The 22,585-nt window shown below is 33.2% G+C and overlaps 1 protein-coding gene across 1 annotated transcript in view; it reads left to right on the top strand.

The window, feature by feature from the left end:
- Window positions 1-6,465: 6,465 nt before the first annotated feature.
- Window positions 6,466-22,585, top strand: part of LOC132274072 (probable RNA-dependent RNA polymerase 1) — a 30,982-nt gene continuing 14,862 nt past the window's right edge. Inside the window, exons 1-2 of the mRNA XM_059775231.1 lie at window positions 6,466-6,652; window positions 19,892-20,416. Of these exons, the coding sequence (XP_059631214.1) occupies window positions 19,910-20,416 (507 nt within the window). The 5' untranslated portion in view covers window positions 6,466-6,652; window positions 19,892-19,909. The remainder of the gene's footprint in view (window positions 6,653-19,891; window positions 20,417-22,585) is intronic.

Below are 22,585 nucleotides of genomic sequence, written 5' to 3'. Positions count from 1 at the left end.
CAATTCTTTACTAATTAAGTTACTATCTTTTACAATTATCTCCATGTCAGATTTTTCTTTTTGTAGAACTTTCCTTTCATGTAGGATCCTTCGCTTAGTAGGACTCATTTACTCTCATTTAGTCTGGGCCAAATACATCTTGGGCCAACCGAGCTTGATTGATGGGTTGAAATTTTAGTACCAGCGATCTTGGGCTAAATGGAGACCTAATTTGGGCTCGACCCGGATTGGGCTTCTGCAATTTATGAAAGGATCGAAAGTATAAATTTGAATTGTGATGACGTGGACGACTCTTATTGGAGGGAGATTTTTCCTTCCATAATTACCTAATCTCTCTTTACCAAAATGGAAGCCATTAAACAACATTAACAAAAATAAGACAATGTACCAACACCAAAAAAAAAAAAAAAAAAATTGAGAGTGGTTGTTGGTTTTATAGTTAAGAGCATATATATATATATATATATATATATATATATTGAATGTAGATAGGAGGTGTAAAAAAAAAATTGAAAAAATCCCAAGAGCATCAAGCACAAACACACCTTCTCAAAGTAAAAAATAAACAAAATACAACAAAAACGATTGTTGCAATAAAACCAACACTAAAAAGAATCAACCAACTAAAAAAAAGAAAAAATTACTTTAAAAAAAAACCTCAATGAAACCTGAATTATGAAACATATAGATTAAAATATTAGAGTACGTTAAAAAAAAAAAAAAAAAAAAAAAAAAAAAAAAAAAAAAAAAAAAAGGAACTTGTTGAAAATTTACAATTGTTTATTTATGAATTCATAAGCATACAAAATTGACCATATTATAGAACAAATGATTTGATTGATATCTCAAAATTCTATATGTTCTTTATTTGAGCGAGTTCTTTCAGCAAGAATTTCAGAACTATTTTATTGTCAATAATTTCAAAACTAAATGTTATACATTCTAGCCTTTTTTTATTTATTTTTGGGTTAATTTCAATGACACACCCTCCGGTTTGGCCAAATATCACCCTAAAACACCTTTCGAAAATAACCATTTCTTACGTTACAAACTTTTGTTCCGTTTTTCACTAACACCCCAACCGTTAGTTTAACAGTTCTGACATTATATAAAATGACTTAAAAACCCTTTGACTTTGTCCAAACCACTCTTTAGCCTAAATAATTGGATTAAAAGACTAAAATATCCCTAAAATTTTGTAAATTTACAAATTATATATATATATATATATACCAAACATATTTATATACACAGACATTTATACAAACATATATACTCATCTCTCTCTCTCTCTCTCTCCACCACTGTTCCCTTCTCTCCACCACCACAACACTGTTCCTTTCTTTCCCCACCACCACCACTGATTTTATAACCCAACCACCAAAATAAAAACAGGAAGATACCATCACGGTCGTTGGAGAGGCCAACTTTGTTTTGTGAAATTAGGTGATTCAATCAGTGAAAAAAAAAATAATAATAAATAAATAGGTTCAATCAAGATGTCTGTAAATATGTATTTGATTTGATACCAAAATTAATTCTTATTTTATTTTTTTCACGTTACCTATGGCTATGCCTATCTTAGTTCTAGACGTACCCATAGATCATATTTCCAGGGCTTCAATTTATTAGTTGTTACATTTGTGTGCTAATAGTAATAGATAAATTTACCAATATTTAAATAGGAACTACTTTGAATTGGACAGTTTATTCTATTGTTGAACTTGATAATATTGTTGCCTCTTCAATGGAGTATTATTTATTTTTCTACAGTTTATAGTTTTCTAATTTCTCAGCCTTTTAATTTGAACATGAAAAAGATACTAGGCATGACAAGTCTTCTAAATTTTGTGATGCATGAGTTGAAAGAGTGATTTACATGGATGTATTAATTACTAATATCTAAAGTGGTATAGATTCCTGGGCAAACCTCAGGTCTGAGCTTAGTTTGATGTTTTTATTATTGATCGTGGGCTCGCCAATTGATGCCATGCCTCTAATAATCTTTTACTTACATATTATCGTGGATGTAACTTTTTTGCAGAAACAAATAAAATTTTGTGATTAGGAAGTTCATGATTATAAATTCATCAGATTGGGATGGTGGTGGTCCTTGTGGAGGTGGGATGACAATGGTGGTTGTGGAGGTGGAGATGATGGGTATAATGGTCATTTAAATAATTTGATATTTGGTGATAAATGAGATTAAAAAATTAGGAGAAAAATTGTCTTTTACATATTTTTAATGGAAGCTGTGACGGAAAAGTGAAAATGGACCTAAGTAATAGTTATTTTCGAAAGATGTTTGAAGGTAATATTTGGCCAAACCTACCGGGGTGCAGTGAAATTAACCATTTATTTTTATATGTATAGCCATGTCAATACATACACAAATTTTAATTTAAGAGAAAACGTGAGATAAAACATTAATGAATTAGAGGAGTTAGAATTATAAAGAAGTTCTATAATTGTAAAATTGTCCCATGTATAGGGGAATTGAACCAAATTTAATTTTTAAGAAAGGTTAAGAAGAATTTGATTGAGTCACGTCTTTATATGGAAAGTAATTATAGTATTAAAAATATAAGAACTAAACTTAGTATGATGTAGGGATTATTTTTTAATTTCATTTTAGGAGATAAAAGGGTTGGAGTGTGAGAGGATAATTATGAAGCTCCAATATCATCTCCTTATTTATTATATTATTTGTTTTCTTACTTTTTTTATTTATATTTGGAAGAGTAATAATATTTTTTTTTTTCATTTTGGCAAGAAACTTATTCACACACATTATATTTTGCTTCTTTGTAAGCTCGAATCCTCACCATTTATTTTGAAAAGTAAAAAAAATACCGCTTAATCACAAAGAGTTATAATAATTTTGGAAGAGTTATAATATTATTATTATTTTGCGCCTCACTTTTTATGATACAATATAATATTGTACTTCCCTAATAATCATTACTACATATTATCTCATTTTATGAATTATCAAATTTTGTGAGCCAGAAGGTACCTTTTCTTTCCTAACCACTCAATTTATATATTTTTTTCTCATATCATTGGCAAATTTTATTTATTTATTTATTTTAAATTCTCTTTTTATAAAGCAATCTTGACTAAGTTTTTACTTTAGTTTTGTGGTAAAGGTATTCCGTAAGATGGGATTGATCATTGATGCCTTTTGCTTTATTGGACTTCTTTGCCATTTTCCCAAGCTTCCGTACAGTACCAGCAAGGATGACTGGATGGTGTGTTGCCAAAGTCAAGCACAAGCTCTTAATTTTCCTGCTTTTGTCGTTATTACTTTTAATATTAGGCATCGTGGAGACCAAGGTTCATCGTCCTATTCCCACACCAAGGAATCTGTGTATCTCTACCTATTAATGTTATAGTGATTTATGAACACTCTTTATAAAAAGATTTGGAGGTTATTAACCTCCAAATCTTTTTATATATATCTATAAAGTATAAGCAGGTTTATAAATAAACCTCCAAATCTTTTTATATATATCTAGAAAGTATAAACCTCCAAATCTTTTTATAAAGAGTGTTCATATAGTGACCATACTTCTTATAAAGTATAAACCTCTTTATAAAGAGGTTTATAAAGTATAAACCTCCAAATCGTTATATATATATATAAAGAGGTTTATAAAGTATAAACCTCCAAATCGTTATATATATATATATATATATATATATATATATATATATTGGCAAATTAAAAGAGGTAGATTCAAGCATGACCATACTTATTTGGCAAGTTAAACACTCTACCAACTAAACTTGATAATGCCAAAACTAGTTGAAAACAGTTTGATTTGAGCCATCTAACTTGTTCTCTGACTTAAGTGGATTCACCCTTTCTACATCTTTCATGGGATTTACCCTTTCTTCAAGGAGAAGGGAGGGATCTTTCATTAATTCAAAATGAGATGGTACCAGGCCTATTTGGAAAATGTTCCCATGTGTTTTGTAATGTTCCAGATCCGCTACAGTAACCCATTTTAGGAATAAAACATATTTGTGCCGGCTTGTTTTGTTTTTAATAGTACCAGAACACTTTCAAAACAAATTCATTATTTGGCCCAAAAGTTGGAACAAATTTTGGTGTTCTATGTTATTCTAGACCCATTTTAACAAAATTTTGGTTTTATGTTGTTCTAGACCCATTTTTTTACTATAGCTGGGGTAATAATAAATTTTTTTTAGGCCAAATCATTTCAGCCTCCCAAACGCCTCCATCTCTATTCTCGTTCCCAACTCTGCAAATCCATTTTAGGGGCAAATCATTTTAGCCTCCCAACTGTCCTAGTCTCTCTCTCTCTCTCTCTCTCTGCAACTGCAAACTACAAAATTTACAAGGATCAGAAGTTCAAAACCCGCCTCCATCTCTATTCTCGTTCTCAACTATGAACTTGCCCTCTCTCTCCCCCCCCCCCCCCCCCCCTCTCTCTCTCTCTGTGCAACTGCAAACTATAAAATCTACAAGAATCAGAAGTTCAAAACCCATATATTTCAGTTTATGTATCTATTTGCAAAAATCAAAAGTTCAAAACCTATTACCTATATCAAAACCCTCAAATCAGCATATCATTTCAGATTGTTCAAAAAATCAAAACCCATATTTTTCAGTTTCCATCGGCCGCTGTTCCAGTTTAGGTTCATCGTTCACAAGCTTCAGCTGGTCTCTCAACTCTCAAGCATGCCCCCTCTCTCTCTCTACGACTGCTAACTTGTGTGTATGGGTTTTGTTTTAAATTTTTTTTTTCTAAATCAACTAATCAAGCTCTGTAATTCTTGTTTTGCAAACTAATCAAGCTCTGTAGTTAATTTATTTTAATCAACCAAAAAATAATAATAATAATTTCTATTCCAAAATTCTTACTCCAAATTTTCATCCCAAACATATTTTTGTTCTCATTTCAGAACACCATATTACAAAAACATTTGCTTTGTTATAAACTAAAACAAAACACTACAAAACACACACTTTCCAAACGGGCCCTTAGTAATACTTTTAGCATTTTTAAGTATAAGGGCTATGGTTTAACTCTTTTAAAAATAGATTTAGGGGTAAAAATATATCTTTTACCTCTAATAGTGAAACGGTGAAGGTTTGAATTTTCAAATGGGTAAAGTGAGTGTGAGTGGTATGTGTGTATTTCTTGCCCTGATATTTCATGAAGTATCATGTCTCAGTTTTGAATATTTGGGTAAACAATTTTCATGGGGGTACCCACACGAGGTTAAATTGTAGTCAGGTTGAGTCTTGAACTTGCCGGGTCGTGACTTGTTGGGGTGTAGTGTGTGCAAACAACCAAAAAAAAAAAAAAAAAAAAAAAAAAAAAAAAAAAAATAGTTCTATTTCCTTTTACTTTTATGCTCCATTTGGTAGGAAGAGGGTGGAGGGAAGATAGGATGAAAGAAACAATTTTCTTTAGTTTGGCAGAGAGGATAAAAGGAGGGAATAAAAAAGAGGATGGATGAGTTATTATTTTCTTTCATAAATTTTCATCCCTCATGAAGGAAGAAATTAAGCCTATTATAAAAGTTTTTAAATTACAAAATTATCCTTATAATTAACACTATCTAAATTATTCTTATAATTAACACTATCTTTTTCTTTCTCTCCTCCAACAAATAAAATAAGATATTATCTTATTATCTTCTCACTCATCAAACCAAAATAAAAGAGATAATGATTAGTTTCTAATTTTAAACTTACTAAATACAATCATAAACAAATCAACTTAGATATTTTTAATGAAATTATACATAAAGTGAAATATTTAACAATTATAATTATAAATTTGTTTAATTTATGATAAATTTTTTATTTTTATTTTTTATTGGTAAGAAACACATACACTCCACTCATGCATCTTGAGAGATTGAAGAGATGCCACTAGATCACAATTCCCTTGATTATGATTAGAAATTCAAAAATATCATAAAAATAATGAAAAATAAATAATACATAATTAAATAAGTATCCATTTAGGTGTATTTTTAAAATCAAACAGGAGTACAGAACAGAGTTTGGAGTGGAACCAATTTTAACTCTAATTTCTAATTAAAGCATTTCCATTAAAAGTGGGCCGAATAATTTTATTTATTTTTCGGAAATTAAGGGCCGAAAAAATTGACACCCAAGAGAGTGGAGATGTATCTAGCAAACAACCATGCATAAAATATATGCATATATATATATATATATATATATATATATATATATTTTGAAGCAATAACAAGCCCAAACGTGTAATTTGACCCAAAAAACAAAAAAAAAGGTGCTAAGAGTACGTAACATGGGATTTATCTGATTGGATGATACAAAAATAGCAACGTAAGCAATATACATCAGCCGAATATTACTTTACCGCGAAGCTCATGCGAAACATGGTATCTTCACTTTGCCTTTTCCAATTCCTTCCTATTTGTCAGTATAAGAGGGAGGGAGGGAGAGAGAAAGGGGCAGAGAAGAGAGAGAGCTATTTCTTCTGCACTAAGAAAGCGAAAAGATCAAAGTGTCCCTCTCTCTGTGTGTATTTCTATGAATATATACATATAATTAATTATCTGAACTTTCTTCAACTGGTCTTTGTTTGTGTGAAAATAGTAGCAGTTGAAGCCTCTGCGCTTTCTGGTGAGATTCTTTATTTTCTTCCCTTGAATTTACTTTATTTTAATAAATTTTTGCTCTGTCTTGATTTTCTCTTACATGTAAGAATGTGAACTCTTGAATTTACTTTCATCAATAGTTGAGGTTCATTACATTACCATTTCTTCTAGAGAGAGAAAGAGAGGGGTCAGAGTGCTCTGGACTGTGCATTGCGGCTTCTTTGAGGCCGTTTGGCTGCTGAGAAAACCAGAGAAAAGAAAAAGAAATGATTGATTGTCAGTCTAACCTTTTTTGTTTGCTATTCTTTTGGTTTCTTATCATCTAAGCCTAATATTTCGAATATGATCGGTGAAGTGGGCTCTTTTTACCTCGAATCTGATGAAAAATATAAATCTGTTGACTATAGTTTGATCTATATTCGTGTAGGGTACGTTTAGTATTTATTTATAAATTTTTGGAACCATTCTTACATTAATCCTTGGGAACTGTAAATCACTTTTTCCTGTATTAATAATTATCATGGTTGTTAAAATTCAGATTTGGATCATAAAATCTTATGATCCTACAATCCTAAATTGTTAAATCGATGCAGATCGCAGTAAAATCACTTGGCGATAGGATCGTAGTGGAATCGGTAGGTACGAAATCCCATAGGATCACATGATCCAAATTTATTTGGGCCTAAATGCATTTTTTTTTTTACTGAACCGAAAAGTATTCTTTTCAATTAAATTGTTCAAACAGTTCAGTAATTAAATTGTATTTTCCTTTGTGTTTCTTTGTTCCTTTTTTTCATTTGTTTAGGCTTTACTTTAATTTTATCTGGGAGATTTGCTGATACTTCTGTTTAATTGATTTCAAGTGTTTGTCAAACCTTTTTTGTTTGATGTTCTTTTGCTTTCTTGTCATCTAAGCCAAATATTTCTAATATGATCGTTGAAGTGGATTCTTTTACTTTTTTTTGGGTTCAAAGCTTGTTTTCTTGAACTTGAAATCTAATAAAAATATAAAATGGGGTTTGATGTTGTGGGTGTCATTTATTAAAGGTTGACATTACACGTTGACAAGTCAATGCAAGCCTAACCAAAGCCCCCATGGCGATTTGAAAAGTCAAAAGCCTCGAGGACCAAACCCTCGAGCACCCGAAGTCCTAGTTTCGCACCAAACCTATCAAGTCTCGAGGACCCAACCCTCGAGCACCCCAAACCCTGGTTTTGCATAGGCCCATCAAGCCTCGAGGAGCCAACCCTCGAGCACCCCAAGCCTTGGCTTTCGCACCAGGCCCATCAAGCCTCGAGAAACCAACCCTTGAGCACCCCAAGCCTTGGTTTCGCACCAGGCCCATCAAGCCTCGAGGAGTCAACCCTCGAGCACCTTAAGCCCTGGTTTCGTACTAGGCCCATCAAGCCTCGACGGACCAACCCTCGAGCACCCCAAGTCCTGGTATCGCACCAGGCCCATTAAGCCTCGATAGACCAATCCTCGAGCACCCCTGGTACCACATCAGACACACTAAGCCTCGAGAGACTAACTTTGGAGTACCTCAAGTCCTGATGCTCCGAAAGGCAGTAATGCGTCAAGAGAATAGAGCTCTAGAGAGCTCGCCACCAGAATGCTAGGGGTTCATATGTAGTGCGAAAGGAAGGTAAAACCTTCGCAGTTACAAGGAACCCAAGTTTGGGAAACTTAGGAGGATCTTGGATAAGAAGTCAAGAAGTGCTTTCGCTCTTAGCAAGACCCAGTAACAAGATGATGGGATTATACACATTATGGCACCTACTTGCAATGTCTGGCACCAGGTGAGGCCATGGAAGCGCTTAAGCTGGCTCAAGCTGACTCACGAACAACCTCTACGACTGGAACTGATAAGCACCTGAAAAAATATAATAAAGGTGGGTCAAAACCCACGAACAAGTCCTTTCTACAATAACCCAATCAGAGAACAGATAAGCGATACATCCCTAGCCAAACTCGTGCAATATCTACATAGTCGCTACATACATATAGACACTAAGACTCTCACTGAAATATAGGGCAATCTCAACCAGACAGTGGATATCTCATGAAAAATCGCACTCAAAGTGGTCAAAATTCCCCCTCTACCAAGGCCTACACATCTCCTATATCCAGCTACCCATCTCCAGCAATATATGTCTTAGTCCTAACCACTAATCCTGAAACCTCAAGCTAGTATTATGGCTCTCATATAAATATATAATAATATCGTCAATCAAAGACATATCTAACAATGGCACGATGTAGCGTATCTAGGCTTAGTAGCCAGCCCACCTATTCAACATTTCATCATAACTATATAAACAATGGCTTAAAGTATCAAGGAGCCTAGCTTATTAGCTATCTCAATAATAACATCACTTATATTCTTCAATCTCATCATAGCCATATCTAACAATGTCACCCAAATATAAACAGTCATAGAATCAAATCTAAGATCATAAATATAGTAAAATCATGATTAAACTCATAATACCATATATTGCAACTGATTTAATAATAAAGAAAATAACATGTATCATATAAATAATTTAGAAGTTGATTTAATCCATTTTCATTTTGTAGCCTATAGTAATCCAGTATTGTTAGCAGATATGATAGCCACGATTTATGGAATGACTTACCGTATTAACATATATTTGATTATGCTATAAAATATGCCATAAAATATGCTATAGAATACGCCATATAATATGCTATGATTTGATATAGATTTGATTTTATTTTTTTTTTTTTTTTGTAATATGAGCATGTGCTTTTTTTATCTATAAATAGTAGAGTTGTGAATTAGTGATTATCTCATTTAAGTCTTTACACAATTAGCTCATTTTTCTTTTCTTTTTTTTTTTTTATATATTTCTTCTTGGTATGAGAGCTAGGGTGGTCCAATTGCAATAAAGGTATTGCGAGTTTGGCACCACCTATTCGGTAATGGTCTAAGGTGACATCGCCCATCTATGAGGTGTTGGGTAGGCAGGGTGGTCTGACCTCAATGAAGGCGCTGCAAGTTTGACACTGCCTCTTTAGAAATGGTCTAAAAAGACATAGTTGTTTCTTTTTAGGGTCTGAGGAGACATCGTTGAGTCTTTTATCTATATTGTTTAAACATATGTATGAAGGGGAATGGTAAGAGGAGACATTATTGATTCTTCCATCTATATGTTTTAAACATGTATATGAAGGGAAATGGTCTGAGAAGACATTGTTGGTTGTTTACAGTCTGAGTAGACATGATTGGTTGTTTATGGTCTGAGGAGACATTATTAATTGTTTATGATCTGAGGAGACATTTTTTATTTGTTAATTGGATTTGCACTCCATTTGTCACAATCTATCAGCAGACATTCTTACAAAAGGTGTTAGTAAGATTGTGTTTGAGAATGCACTGTCCAAGTTGGGCGTTTCAGATATCCACGCACCAACTTGAGGGGGCTATTAGTAGATATGATAGCCATGATTTATAAAATGACTTACCGTATTAGCAGAGAATTGATTATGTTATAGAATATGCCATAAAATATGCTATACAATATTCCATATAATATGCTGTGATTTTATATATATTTGATTTAATTTCCTTTCTTATAATATGAGCATGTCCTCTTTTTATCTATAAATACTAGAGTTGTGAACGAGTGATTATCTTATTTAATCTTTTACACAATTCTCTCACTTTTCTTCTTTTTATATGTCTTCTAATATGATTAGTATCATAAATCCCAACTATAATTCCGTTGTGGTTACTACCATAAATAACATCATTAATATCATAAATCACAATTTACTATCGATTAATAATCAGATTAATAACATAAATCATAATTAAAACTCTTTTTTTGCTTAATGTCTTTTAGTACCATACACCAACGTCCTCAAAATGATTAATATCATTTGACAGAACAAATCATACCATCATATCAACTTAACCACATCCCAAACTCATATTACATAATTTATACTTCAATCTTTAATCTTTATCAACTCCCATTAATATGAGACCCCTACGCAAACTATTTAATGGTCGAGCTTGGGGTCCAGGGAGGAGGCACGACCATTAAATAGTAATCCGAATTCAAAAAATACTAATAAATTGCTCTAATGAAATGCCTCGCTCTGAAAACTGGAAGCAATTCCTATAGATTGATTTCAATGTCGAAACTCCAGCTAATCCATTTAATTTCACAGTTTAAACATCATGAAAGATTAATTCATAACTTACAAGCTAATTTAATATTTTTCATCAAATCTCAAAACATAAGAGTTTAATACAAATTTCATGCACTTAAATCATGAACCACTGCTCCCGAAGCCTTATAACATGTTCGGGATCTTTAAAAATCAATTCGGAGTCATTCAGAACTCTTTTGGGGCAAAACAGGTCCCTAGTGCTCGAGCACACCTTTACTGCGCTCAAGCACTGGGCCAAAACGGTCAGTACTCGAGCACTGGTTCGTAGGAACAAGCTCGGCTGGTCTGTTCTAGGTCTGAAATTCATCATTCTGGGTCCTAATTCACGTATCTAAGTCCTAATTGGTTTACAATAATTCACATACAACATTTATATATAGTTTGGCACTCAAAAATATGGATTTAACACATTGAAATCCAAGATTAAACATTGTCTATACACACATATATAGAGCAAATATAATCTTAATTCCATCATTAAAACATGTTTAGTTTCTTTGTTTTTAAACCCTAAAGCCCAGCTAAAGATGCATAGATCATGAGAACTAAGGGTAGGAGTAGAATATAGAACTTGCCTCAAGGTTTTTGGATTAAAAAACCAATTATTCTTTCTCCGATCTTTTTCTCCAACGCTAGCAACCTTCGGGTTGCCGTCGTCTACTCTTTCTGGTCCGATTAGCCTCTTCCTTCTTTTTCCTTGCTCTCGGCTACCCCTTCTCTCAAACCACATTGCCGTCTCTATCTTCCTCTCATAATATCTCTCTTTGCCTCTTTGTATAATTCACATTAAAACTCAAATAGTACATATATATATATATATATATATATATATATATCTATATATATAATAGACCCATATAACCAAACTAACCCTAATCCTTTCACAATCAGATTATACATATAAATATAATACACAGATAATACATATAACAACCAAAAAAATATATTTATATATGTATGTGTGTGTGTATATATATATATGCACCGGACCCATGGGCCTTAATGTTGACTGTAAGATATAATCAAATTAAAAGTAAGTGATAAAGAAGAAGAAAAAGAAGAAGAAGAAGAAGAAGAAGAAGAGAAGAAAGCGGATAAGAGAAATAAAGAAAAAGATAGGGAAAGAGAGAAATAATGAAAGAATACTTTCATCCTTCCACCACATTCTATTTATAACAACAAGTTTCATAAATTACACATAAGCCCTAACATTATATAAATAATAACAAATAAGCCCTTGATAACACTCCCCCTCATGCTGGTGCAAAGATATCTATCATGCCTAGCTTGACTAACATATTTTGCAAGTAAGTCTTGCTTACACCCTTAGTCAAAACATCAGCAACCTGATCATGTGTATCGATGTATGGAGTGCAAATCAGCCCACGACGAAGCTTTTCTTTGATGAAGTGTCGATCGATTTCAATGTACTTTGTTCTATCATATTGAACTGGATTGTGGGCAATGCTAATAGCAGCCTTGTTGTCACAATACAACTTCATTTACTCATGAACAGGATAACCCAACTCACCCAACATCGTACGTAGCCATAACAACTCACAAACTCCATGTGTCATGGATCTGAACTCAGCCTCTGCACTAAACCTAGCTACTACAGACTGTTTCTTGCTTCGCCATGAAACAAGATTACCTCTAACAAATGTGCAATATCCTGAAGTAGATTGTCAATCTGTCACAGACCTTGCCCAATCAGCATCAGTATAGGCTTCAACACATAAGTGGCCATGACTGCCAAATAATATCCCCTTACTAGGTGAACCCTTGAGCTAACGAAGAACATGATGAGCTGCCTTAAGGTGAGGTTTACGTGGAGCATGCATAAACTGAATCACACTAACAACGTAGGCAATATCTGGGCGCGTGAAAGATAAGTAAATCAGTCTCCTAACCAATCACTGAAATCTTCCCACATCATCTAACGGGTCTCCATCTACATCATTAAACTTATGGTTCTGCTCAATGGGAATATCAATCGGTCTAGCTCTAAGCTTGCCTATTTCAGCTAACAAATCTAACACATACTTCTATTGAGTAATGAACACCCCTTTTTTCAATCTACATACCTAGATGCCAAGAAAGTATCTCAATGATCCGAGGTCTTTAACCTCAAACTCTATCCCCAATAATGACTTCATTCGACGAATCTCTTCTGGATCATTTCCAGTGATAATAATATCATCAACATATACAATAAAGGCAGTGGTGCAACCAAGGTGTTTCTTAATGAAGAGAGTATGATCTACCTGACTCTGTGTGTACCCTACTCTTTACACAACAGTGCTGAACCTCTCAAACCAAGCACATGGCGACTGCTTTAACCTATACAAAGCTTTATTTAGCTTGTACACTAAATTCTGACCATTAACAAGCTTAAACCCTGGTGGCATAGTCAAATACACCTCTTCCTCCAAGTCAACATGAAAGAAAGCATTCTTTACATCCAGTTGATGTAAGGGCCAATTCAAATTAGTTGCCAAAGAAAGAAGAACACGTATAGAATTTATCTTGGCAACTGCCAGATAATTAATTCCATATGTCTGAGTAAAGCTTTTTGCAACTAACCGAGCTTTATATCTCTCAATTATTTCATCTACATCATACTTTATTGTGTAGACCCATTTGCAGCCTACTGGTTTCTTACCCATAGGTAATGGAAAAATATCTCAAATACCATTCTTCTCAAGGGCTTTCATTTCTTCAAGCATAGCTTTCTTCCATGGAGTTTGACTGAGAGCATCTGAAACACTAGAAAGAATGGATACAGAGGAGATACACGAAGTGAAAGTACGATATGTTGGAGATAAGGCATCATAGGATACAAACTAAGATATGGAATGCTTTGTACAACTATGAACACCCTTATGATAGGCAATAGGGACATCAAGATCAACATGAATGCTATTGGGAAAAGAATTAGGAATATCAATGTCAGCTAAGGAATTACCTGGATTGAGGACGACTTTTTGGTCATGGGGTGAGTCAATAACTTATTTTGCCCTCTGTGAACAATTGGTTGCTTTCGCTGCTGCAAATCATTAGTGTTAGGAGGACTAGACATAGGCACCTCAGTAAGAAGCTCCCCCTGAATAGGAACAGGCAAAGGAAGGGGGCATTTCCTCTGAATGGACAGCGGATTCTCTACCTATATAATAGTTTCCCCCTATAGAGAATCATGAGTAGTGGAAAGAAAAGGAACAGATTCAAAGAATGTAACATCCATGGAGACAAAGCGACGACAAGTGGTAGGGTTATAACACCGATACCCTTTCTAAGTAGCAAAGTATCTAAATATTAGGATAGATGATTTCCTAATTGTATTTACATTATGATGTCTTTGAGGTTGTTTTGTGACTACTGGAAATGAGCTTACTCTAGCTCATGTCTTGTGAAAGGAGGTATGCCTCCTTAAAATTAATGTAATGTACATTCTTATAAATAAAATCCCCCCATTCAGGGAAAAAAAAAAAAGTATCCAAGAAAGACACATCGGATTGCCTTAGGGTCCATTTTGTCCTTGTGATGATGAATATGAACATAACAAACACAATCAAACACTTTCAGAGGGACAGTAAACAAGGCAGTGTTATGGTGTAAGATAGAGAAGGGGGATTGATAGCTAAGAACCTTAGAAAGCATGCGATTGATAAAGTATGTAGCTGTTAAGGTTGCATCAGCCCAATAACTTTTAGGCACTCCCATTCCAATAAGAAGAGAACGGTTCATCTCTGTAATATGACGGTGTTTTCTTTTAGCTATACCGTTCTGTTGTGGTGTATTGACACAAGAGGTTTGATGGACAATCCTATTATCAGCAAAAAAAGAGGCAAGACCACCATACATAAACTCTCCTCCATTATGAAATCAAAGGATTTTGAGGGGACAACCAAACTGAGTACATACCATCCTTTGAAAGGTTTTAAAAATGGAATGAACTTCATTTTTTGTTTTCATAAGATAAAGCCAAGTATATTGACTAAAGTCATTAATAAACACAACAAAGTAACGAAAACCAAGTAACGTCGTAGTAGATTCAGGACTCTACACATCAGAATGAACAAGTTGCAAAGGAGCTTTATTTTTATTAATACTAGTAGGATAAAAAAAACACGACATTGTTTGGCAAGAACGCATGTTTCACAATTTAACTCAAAAGATTCAACAGAAGCAAACTGGGGAAACATATGCTTCAAAATAGGAAGAGGTAAATGACCTAGTCTATTATGCCACCGCATTAACAGATCTTTATTGACATTACTATTCCAAACTCTAGATTGATTTGCAATATAATAACAAGTTGGCCTCGCGTTTAGCAAATATAAGCTATTGTCCTCACGTCCACTTCCAATCATTTTCCCCATATCCAAGTCCTGAAACACACAGTGAGATGGAAAAAAGGTTACATTACAATTCAAGCCTTTTGTAATGTAATTGACAGAAATGAGGTTATTGGTAAACTTTGGGATATGAAGAATACTTTCATCCTTCTACCACATTCTATTTATAATAAGAAGCTTCAGAAATTACACATAAGCCTTAACATTATATAAGTAATAACAAATAAGCCCCTGACAACACTTTAGCCTATTTAGCTTATCTAGGCCTTCTTCTCCATAGTCCAAGGCTAAACCTTTGGCCCACTACTTAGTTATTTGATCCAACCTAATGTAATTTAAATAAAACAATGAAATAAACCTAACAATTAATTAAAAACAATTTAATACACTCAACACACAAGTAATTAAATTAAATAAACAATTAAAATATTAACTAAATAATCAAACAAACATACCAATTAAATTAAATAAACAATTAAATAATCACACAATTAACAATTAAATGAAATAAAAGCCATGTAATCTAATTAAAACAACTAAATTAAATAAAATGAATTCTCTAAAAATTAGGGGTATTACATTACCCATTTCTTTTAACATCGTGAATGAAAATTTTTAATGCAATTATTCCTTCTAACTTCCAAACTATGAATAGTTGATCAACTAGATTGATTGGTTACAATGGTTGCAACCTCGTCTGACTTCTGATTTTCAAATGTTAGCGTGTTCTTTATTTTCACATGCCATAAAAAATTCTAGCTTTTACTAGCCATGATTTGTCACATTTACATCCTGGTTGTGTCTCTTACTGTTCCTTTGAGATATTATTCTAGGAAGTTAGGAAAAACAAATGCTATCAGACATATCAATAGAAGCCTTAACATTCAAAAGCCAATTTTGTGTAATAGATCTGGCAAGCTTTAAGCATATGCAACCATTTTTTGCTCAGTTTCTTGTAGGATATCAAGATGTTTTCACTTTTTCAAATCTTATTCTATGAAACTACTAGATTCTGTCACACTAATAATCATAGATTTTGCTGCAAAATAGTGAGTTTTAGGACGTCGTTAGCCTAGAAGAGTATGTGAACAAATTATCTTTTGTAACAATTAAATTTCTTTTATACACTTGATATATAATGCTAATGTTAGGAGTTAGATTGTTATATTGTGTTCGATAGGAATGAAGGAAGATGTGTGGAGAGAAAATATAAAGGAATGAATAAACTTCCTTTGTTCGATAGATGATACAAGGAAAAAAATGGGAATATGAAGGATGACCCATCCTTCCTCCTTTACAAATTTTCATCCGCCCAAAAATGAGCGGAAGGAAGGAGGGAAGACAAGTGAACTATTATAGAAGTTTTAAATTAAATACTATCCTAAATTATATAAGTTTTAAATTACAGTACTATCTTCTAAATATTACAATATTATAAATATTATTGGATATAATGGTAAAAACAATTAGAACTTTCTCTTTCCTTTTCTCTAAACGAACATAGTAAATTATGAATTTATTCTCTTCTCTTTTATCCAACTGAATAAAAATAATGAAATACATAATTTCTTCCCTAGGGGTGTCTCATTCATCCCTTTTTCTCTTCCTTCCATCCAATTTTTTTTCTTTCCTACCGAACAGAGCATAAACATCAAATACATCAAAAGAAAATAAAAATGAAAAAGAGAAAGAATAACTTTATGTTTAATTAGTTCAAAGAAGTAAAATAATATATATTGCTTCTACTGTATTTTATTACAAGTATATTTTGGTAGTGTTTTGAATTGATAATGACATTCACATTAAAATTTCACTTTATATTCCTTAAGACATTGTCAAAGTATTAATTTTATGAGGAAAGCGTAAAGATTGAAAAGGGAAGGCCATTGCTTGTTGCAACTTTTAAAGTTTGGACTACCAACTAATGGAATATGGCTATGAATTTGAAGGCTTCCACTTGGTGGAAACAATGTCTTAGTTTAGTTTACACTAAGTAATGGTTTGTGTAATCTGTTAAGTAACATGTTAGGTCTCCATTTGATAACAATGAGTTAATTACTCTCTACTATTTAAAAGGAATTTGTTAAATATTTGTTTGTAGTCTGGCAATAAGGATATTGAGCATATTCAAATTGACGTATCCAATACTCTTTCCTAAACCTCAAATTAGTAGGGATTAGGATTGTCTAATTACAAATTTAACCAATACTAAAGCACTCTCAGCATTACCCAGTGACCTAGTTGGTAGAGTGCCCATCTCCCTGAGCTAGTGTGCCCGTGTTTGAGTCCTCCTCCCCCTAGTTTGCACTAAAGCACTCTAGATATAAGGATCAGAGAAGTCAAGTTGATAGATTTCAGAGATCAAATTGGAAATATGATGTAGATAAAGAATAAATCATTCAATAATCATTGCATGGGGTTTAAGAGTAATAAAAATTTCATTAATCTTAATAAGAAAGAAAGAATTTTAATCCTTAATCATTAAAGGTTTTTTTTATTTTTATTTAAAAGAGATTCGTGTAGATATCCATTAACTCTAAAAAGCTAATTCTGCTTTTCTAGATGGCTTAAAACGGTAAAATTTTAAAATCAGTGGAGGAAATATAGAGAGTTAGATATAAATCTCATTCATTTATTCTATTTTTATCTATCATATAGAATTTTCCCATAAATATTAATAATTTTCCGACAGAGACATGTTCTCACGGCTTGGATACCTGATGTTCAGATGATAAAAGCGATGTACCACATGGTAGGTCATACATTGGAACTCATGCACAATGTCTTCACTTTTAATGCCTCTGGCTCATAGTAGATGCCTCAACGTTAAAAGCTTAATGTCTTTTATTGCTTTCACAAATGAGTCACAGCGAGTGAATAAGTGGATCTCATGGCAGTGAATTAATTGAGGCACCCAATCTAAGTAGCACGGACACTTCTAAGAAGGAGCCGTGTTTGTGTTGGACACCAACACTTCTTTGACACTCCCGAACATGTGTTTGATACATCTTGAAAGTGTCCAAAATTGAAAAATAAACTTCTTAATTTTGGACACATGACCGACACTTCTTAGATACATGATAACAAACATTAATCAATGAACCTTAACTTAATATAAAGTTTGATCATATTATGGAAACAAATATGAAGGTCAAAGAGTGGACATACAAGTAGGACATGGAGAAGTTATCAAATTGAAATGTATACATATATATCTACATAAATGTATAAATATTGAATACATATAGTGTCCTTATTATGTCTTTTTCTATGTGAAAGAGTTTATTATAATTTTATTATTTTTGAGCTATAAATTTCATATTACAATCATGGAGTATTGCTGAAAATTGTGTCTCAAATTCCTATTCTAATTAGGTTTCTATTTTAAAGGTTGTATTTTGTTAGGAAATTTGTAATTAAGCAAATCTTGGGCTGTAAGAAATTGTAATTCTTGTCCTACAAGGAATTGGGTTTGAAACTCTTTAAATAAATACATAAGTTATGAGTTCAGACTTATGAGATTGAGAGAGATGTAGTCTCATGAGGGAGTTGATGGGTAGAGGTATTATGTGGGTTGGTAGAGTAGGAAAAACACCGGTGACACTGGTAGCGATGAGATAGGCTTGTGGAATGGTACATGGTGAAAAGACATGTGGTGTTGGTACTATATTGTTGTAATATCTCTATTAATCATAGTGGAATCTATTTTCATCCATGGACATAGGTCGGTTTTAGCTGAACCATATGTACCTTGTGCTTGTGTGTTTATTTTGTTGGCTTTCATTGGCTTTATGTATCCATGAACTTCCGCAACTCCAACAAGTACTAATCGGTCACTATAATATAAGTTGGTTATAAAAATATTTATTTTACTTCCATATACTAGCCGCGTCTGCGTCTACTTTTTTAAGGTTTGCCGTGTGAATGTGTCTGTCTCATGTTGTATCCATTTACCATGTCTGTAACCATGCTTCTTGGCTCCCAATCATGTTTTTCTATATTGGTGTTTGTTAATGGATCTTCTCTGCATCTTGATCCTCTGAAAGGACTCAATTATCAACTCAAACACTGTAATGAACTTTCCTATATTGTTGTTTCTTTCTAGAGCCATGTTCCTCTGCGTATTGTACCGCAGACGATCCACTCAGTTCTTTTGGATCATTGAAAAAAAAAAAAAAAAAAAAAATCTATAACTAGAAATGGGGATGTTGACATGCATTAATTGTATACTTTCCATCTCCAATATGATCAGAAATTTTAGTACAGCCACTACTACATTACCCTATCACAGCAATGTTCATGGTTTATTATTCAAGAAACTATAAATGCATATGGGGATGTTGATGTGCCTAAATTGTATTTGTTCCTACCACAATATGATCAAAAAGTTCGGTATAGTTACTGCCGCAACAATCTACTGCAAATATTCTTATTATTTTATTGTTCAAGACTCCTGAAAGCTCCCATACTTTTAAGTTTGAACCTTAGTGTTCTCTTCATAATTGAAAGCTTCTGGCTTCAGATATTTGTTCAACCTGAGTAACTGATTTTTGAAGAAGGTAGTGAATAATTCTGGAAAACTATATTTTTAGATTTCTCATAATATTTTGTTTATATTCCCTTTTATAATATCACTAACTCATAATTAGAGTGGAGCTTTATGTATCTTCAATTGCTGACAGAATATCTGATAATGGAACTGCAGATAAAAAACTGAGACTGGATGGGTAAGACAATTAACGTGCATGGATTCCCTCATCTTGAGCCTGCTGAAGAAATTAAGCATTTTTTAGAGTGCTATACGGGTAATGGAACGATAGATGCTATAGAGGTTTGGCAGTGTAAAAAAGGAAAAAGGGGTGCTAAAGTCCAATTCACAACCGATAAAGATGCTGAGAGTATCATCTCCTTGGCTAAACAACGCCTACGATATGGATCTTCTGTTTTAAAGGCTTGGGATATAAAAACTGATATCATTCCGAGACCAAGGACCTATGTAAATAACATGGAATCTATAACCTTGCATTTTGGATGTCAAATATCAAGGGATAAGTTTTCAGTGCTCTGGAAAAGTGCAAATGTTTCAGTGAAATTTGGGTTTGGATTGAGGAAGATGTACTTCTTCCTATCTTATCGATCTGTTGACTTCAAGCTTGAGCTATCCTATGAAAACATTTGGCAGATTGAGCTAAATCGTCTACGTGGTCAACCAAAGTTTCTCCTCGTTCAGGTTTGCACAATTAAATTTCTATCATTGCTGACATGCCCTAATTTTCTCTTTCTAGCCTTGCTTGTTAGAAAAATAAATTCTTTAAGCATTTTCATGTCTAATACAAGATTCAATAATTTGCGCCTTTGTTATGTGGTTTTAATATATGTAAAATCTTTAATGACTTTCCTATTAACAAACATATTAAGATGCATTGTAGATAATTATATCTTAACTATTATGAGAATGGCCAAATTTCAAGTTTTATAGTCTTCCATATCTAATTATTGAATGCCATTTTCGTTAATTGATACAATGCTTTATGGTGTTGTTATGAGGCTTAATTGATTCAATAACAACAATTATATGGATCCTATAAAGTTATTGTTATTATTATTTAGATAAGTGTGAATTGTAAATAGTTATGACAAGGCCACAAAATTGTAAATAGTTATGACAGGTTTGCTCCTTGATTTTGAGGAAGTCGTCATCACTATCCCTACCTTAATACCATATAAATGAGCTACATGAATTATTTGTCTCCATTCTTTTCTATTACATGCCATTTCACCTACTATGTTTAGCCTTTTAAAGTAATTTTTAAAAATTCCATCCCATGGTATTTTTGGTCGCCCCCTTCGTTTCTTACCTTCTACATAAACTAGTATTCTTTGTCACATTGGCGCATTTATAGGTCTTCATTGTTTGTGTCCAAATCATCTAAGTCTATTCTCTCTCTTTTCTTGTTGATGGTCATCACTCCTAATTTTTCTCTTACACTTTATTAGTGACTCTATACCTTCTACTCACTCCAATCATCCATCTTAGTACTCTCATTTCAGCTACATGAAGTCATCGTTCTTGTTTCTTTTTTAAATTCTAACACTCTGTTCTATATAGCATAATTGGTCTAATAACGATCCTAGCTATCCCCGACCACATGGCAACTCCAAGGTATTGTTCCGGGCCTAGGTAGCTCAACCACGCTAGGGTATCTCTCTAGTTCCCTCTAGATCACATTAACGCCATGGACCACTAGGCAACTCCTAAGCGCCCGGGTTTTCGCAAACCATTTCAAAATATTTCCCCAAAACCAATTTCATTTCATTTGAAAACACATCTTCCCTTTTTCCTTCCCAATGGTAATGTATGAATTATGCAAGTCCTTCAATGCCATAACAATATAGAAATTTCATACATATCATCAACATCATTCAAGCATGCTTAAAACATGAATTTCTATACAACATCACATTCTCATATTTATAAATCATTGCATTTTAATAAGAAGGCATATAATGATAACTTAATCAAGCTCCTGTATCATCACCACAACTCAATTAAACTTGTAATTTGACATATTCAGCACATAGAACACCTCTTCATGCTTGCTATACCTACACAAATATAATAGTCATAAAACAACTATACAATTTAGCATGTTTTTAGTAAATAGAGAAAATTCACCAAAATCAAAAAGAGTATGACTTAGAGAACCCCTACCTCATAAATGAAGAACAAATCAAGGAAACCCCAAATTTTCAAAAATTGCAAGGTGGCCTAAATATTACTTTGCTCCTATCAATGCGAAGCCCTCGTCCCACTCGTCTACTTTGCCTTCAGTGGCAAAGTAAAAATCTCAAGGACAAACCCTAGATTTAAGCTTAAATGTGGCAAAAAAGAAAAGAAAATAGAGAACAGAGGATGAGAGAGACAACATGACTGAGTGGAGAAGAATGATAGTCAAGTAATGACTATGAAGTTATTTGTAATGACTTATATCATCTGCGGGTCCCACAGCTTATTAAATTATCAATCTTTAACATTAATATATATATATATATATATATATATATATATATATATATATACACACACACACTAATCACATTACAACCACATTTAAACACAACGCCAAGTAATTAAGTATAAAATAATAATGCATGAATTACAATGGACCCAAAAAATAATACATATGCGCTACAATACCAGTTGCGGGTCCCGCTTGTGACCTCCCTGCCCGAAAAATTAAAAAATGGCGAAATGGCCAACAATGCATTTCTAAGAGTCCTGAACTCAAAGAAATGCCCCAATCAACTCTCGGGACCCACCCGGCATACCCCAAGTTGTTCGGCACGCAAAACGACACAATAATTAAAATAATCCAAAAAATTAAAAAATCCCCAAAAA

This window comes from Cornus florida, unplaced genomic scaffold (assembly GCF_030987335.1).
Source record: "Cornus florida cultivar Cherokee Brave unplaced genomic scaffold, ASM3098733v1 CherokeeBrave_3.0.0_Hap2_Chr09, whole genome shotgun sequence".
Lineage (NCBI taxonomy): Eukaryota > Viridiplantae > Streptophyta > Magnoliopsida > Cornales > Cornaceae > Cornus > Cornus florida.
This window is presented reverse-complemented; position numbering and strand designations above follow the sequence as displayed.